General features: G+C 36.5%; 1 protein-coding gene across 1 annotated transcript; it reads left to right on the top strand.

Moving 5' to 3' along the window:
- Window positions 1–431: 431 nt before the first annotated feature.
- LOC147386163 (PAR1 protein) lies at window positions 432–2,129 on the top strand. The gene is made up of 3 exons (XM_086423454.1): window positions 432–608; window positions 709–1,035; window positions 1,838–2,129. The coding sequence occupies exons 1-3, from the start codon at window positions 533–535 to the stop codon at window positions 1,984–1,986; spliced, it is 552 nt and encodes a 183-aa protein (XP_086279580.1). The 5' UTR covers window positions 432–532; the 3' UTR covers window positions 1,987–2,129.
- Window positions 2,130–3,608: the final 1,479 nt, after the last annotated feature.

Raw genomic sequence — 3,608 nt, 5'->3', positions numbered from 1 at the left:
TAAAATCTAAAAATCAACCCAAACCTACTCTAGTAGTAGGCTCCAGTTTGGGCTTAACCAAGATAGGCCCGATAGGGATATATGAATGATTCCGTACATTAGGACCCAACCATACCCACCCATTAACAGCCCTATCTTGCAATTAGACTGTTATTCCTCTTGGGCAAATGTTATAAATCATCAATCAAGCTAATTTTCCAAAATTTGAACCATGTTGTAGCAACTGAACTCCCATGAGTACTGGATCCTTACTCCACTAGAAAGAAACAGAAGTCAAGAAGAAACAGCTTAGAGCTTAGCGCGTGGACCCAATGGACGACTTCAGTGTTTAGGTCCACCAAACTGAGAACTAACAAACGCGTCCCAAAACTTAAGAGACTCATTAAAATTAACGGAGCGGAGAAAGAAATGTAATTTGTAAGCGTAAGCAACGACCAAAGCTTATAAATAGACATCAAATCATTTGCTTTCTTCCTCACATCACATCTCTCTTTTCTCCTAATCATTCTTCATAACTAAGCAAATAATCTCTATGGCTTCTTCAACATTTCCTAAAATGCCCTTGGCTTTCTTCCTTTCTCTCTCTATCTTCCTTCAAGGGTCTCTAGGTACCCTTACCAATCTTATATATGTTGTTTTTCTTATTTTTGTACATTTCTTATAGGCTATTAATTAATGTTAATTTTGTTAAAATTTAATTACTATTAGGTGAGATTATTTGTGAAGATTTGCCAAAAGACCTTTGTTCATTTTCGATTGCATCTTCGGGGAAGCGTTGCTTGCTCGAGAATTATGCGTTAAAGGATGGAACGATGGAGTATCAATGCAGGACTTCAGAGGTTATGGTGGAAAGGATGGCCGAATGGATAGAGACCGATGAGTGCGTCCAAGCGTGTGGGGTTAATCGGAACTCGGTTGGAATATCTTCGGATTCACTTATGGAGCCACAATTCACTGTGAAGCTTTGCTCATCTGGTTGTTACCAGAATTGTCCCAACATTGTGGATCTTTATTTCAATCTTGCTGCAGGAGAAGGTAAGAATAGCTGATTTAACAACTTCGTTTAATTTCAACATTAATTTAGTTTCTTAATTATTATTATTTTTTGAAATCTTCCAACTTATTAAAAAAAATAAAAACGAGGAAAAAAGATAGTTGAAATCATTGCCTTATGTTTATGTTTGAACAAGACTCAATGGCAATTTTAGACCGATAAATGGTTAATGCTCAGACATCTTGAGTTTGATACCCAGTATGAGCATTAATTCCTCAGGGGCCATCTGCGAGGGCACACCCTCACTTACCTGGTGTGTGTGATGTGTTGGCATTGCACGTGTCCCGAGACTAGTCCTTGGACAAGTCCATAGTCTATGGACTGTGCAAAAGCTCAGATACGGGCCCGGTCCTCTGTCCACAAGGATACCTGGTTATAAAAATAAAACTCAAAACTTATATGATAGTGTCATCATCATCATCAATGCCTTATTTTGAAAAGTGACGATCCATTCATTGGATATTGATTGTTTTATGTTAATTTGACAAAATTTTAACCATAGTCCCAAAATTCGTTCAATTTTCATTAAAGTTCAGAAAAATTCATCAAAGAAGGGTCCATAAAAAATTGAAAATTAATTTCTTGTTTGAAAATAAGTGATGATTAATTTAAAAAAAAATGTCAATTATTATAACAACATCAACCTTTCTTCAATTGTTCTATACAAAATTTCTTTACTTGTTTTCCAATCTAAATTTTGTGCCTCATTGAGTAATTATGAGGTGACATTTAGCATTTTGGGAAATGGTCACACCTTTATAATCAATTTGGTTATTTGTACAGGAGTGTTTCTACCTGATATATGCGAGGCTCAACGCATCAACCCTCGTCGCTCGATGATAGAGTTTCTAAGCTCTGGGGTGGCCCCTGGACCCATTTCGAGCGAATCGTCTGCATTCTACACGGCCGCTCCTTCTCCTGCTTCCATTTAATCATTTAATCGAATTATGGACTTTGTTTTACATTATTTCTCTTCACATGTTTGAGGAATATACGTAGTAATATTCGGATGGAGAATTTGTCTTTTTTTTCTAAAGAGTTAATGAGATAATTTATACACATTGTTTTTCTCATCTTTTACATGTCTAGCTTATTATTATATTTATATACCTCACAGTTGATGTTGTTAAGATTTTTGAAGGTGAATTCTGGTTCCCTTTCTTTTTATTTCATCTAAACAGAGAGAAGATCTGAATTTTCATAGTCGGAAGGGGGTTCAGGTTCAAGTAGAACCAAGCTAGGGCTGTTAATGGATCAGATTGGGGTCGATCGTGGACCAATCCGATTAGGATCAGACCAGAACCAAAATGGATTTGGATAAGAATTAAGTTCAAATTTGCTTTGATATTCAAAATATAGATAAACTTTATATATTTAAACAAAATATATATTAAATTGGGTCAGGTTCCACGACCAACATTAGGAGTCAAAATTTGTCCTATATGGGTTAAAAGTTTCGGATTTGGCTGATTTTTTGTGAGCGAGGATGATCTCTATGGTGAGGAGACCATCTTAAAAAATTCAGCTCATTCTAAAACTTCTTACCCAATAAAAATAAAAAAATGCCACTTTTGATGGGTCTAGAAGTATCAGAATGGACTGATTATTTGTGAGATGATCTCCTCACCATAAAGATCTTCCTCACAAAAAAACCAGCAAAATAAGAAACTTCTAACACATCTAAGACAAAACCCAATAGAATTTACATACTTTCTCACCTTTTATCGGACTGGGACATTGTTCACAGCCAATAGAGTATCAAATTGGATTGGATCCTTATTGGAAGTTTGGAACCCAAATCCTCGATCCAGACCTGAAGTTATTGGATTGCATTTCAGATCTAATCTGATTGATTGATAGAGTTAACTGTAGCCGAGCCTTGCTTATTTCAGCACAACTCAAGCCTGTTGGGCCCAATATGTAAAACCAAACATTCAAGCCGAAGCTGGTGATTGATTGTAAATTTAATGGGCCGGACTATTTGATTTAATCTGGGTCTAAGCTTGTATTTTGTTCAGAGTTTAGGCCAAGCGCAAGACTGCCTCTTTGTATCTTCATCAAAACCCGGTCCAAATTGGAAAAAATATTTAACACATGTACTACCCATTGGGCCTAAAAATCTAACCCAAAATGGGTCCATTTTAAACTATCTAAAGCCCCAGAGGACCAGATATTAGCACTATTTTGGGTAACCTTGATGGTATATTAAGCAAGAAAGTAAGGACAACTATTGTTGCAAATTGGAAGAAATTAAAGATACATTTTAGGTCCTGTTTGACATGATTGCAAGCTGTCATAGAACAAAAACTAGGACAACTTTGGTGCTTGGTTAGCCGGCCCTTCCGTGAATAGTTGCAAATTTTTGTATGTGGTTATCATCACTCCTTCATTAGTTCCTCATCATCATAAAATTTTGTATCCCAACATCACACAACTGACTGTTTTTTGGCTCATAGATTCTCTGGTGCGTGCCACGTCAAGCCTAACGAGGGTAATTTTGTAAATTATGGATGCATTCCATACACGCAAGCTCATGTGATTGGTGGATCTCGGA

The sequence above is a fragment of the Akebia trifoliata genome, chromosome 14, assembly GCF_017979445.1.
Source record: "Akebia trifoliata isolate Shusen 1 chromosome 14, ASM1797944v1, whole genome shotgun sequence".
Lineage (NCBI taxonomy): Eukaryota > Viridiplantae > Streptophyta > Magnoliopsida > Ranunculales > Lardizabalaceae > Akebia > Akebia trifoliata.
Note: the sequence above shows the minus strand (reverse complement) of the source record. Positions and strands in the feature narration are given on the sequence as shown.

Excerpts from the sequence above, each read along its gene's own strand:
- LOC147386163 (XM_086423454.1), top strand. The coding sequence starts at position 533 with ATGGCTTCTTCAACATTTCCTAAAATGCCCTTGGCTTTCTTCCTTTCT. Across the intron at positions 609-708 it reads CTTCCTTCAAGGGTCTCTAG|GTGAGATTATTTGTGAAGAT; the intron begins GTACCCTTACCA and ends AATTACTATTAG. Across the intron at positions 1,036-1,837 it reads CAATCTTGCTGCAGGAGAAG|GAGTGTTTCTACCTGATATA; the intron begins GTAAGAATAGCT and ends TTATTTGTACAG.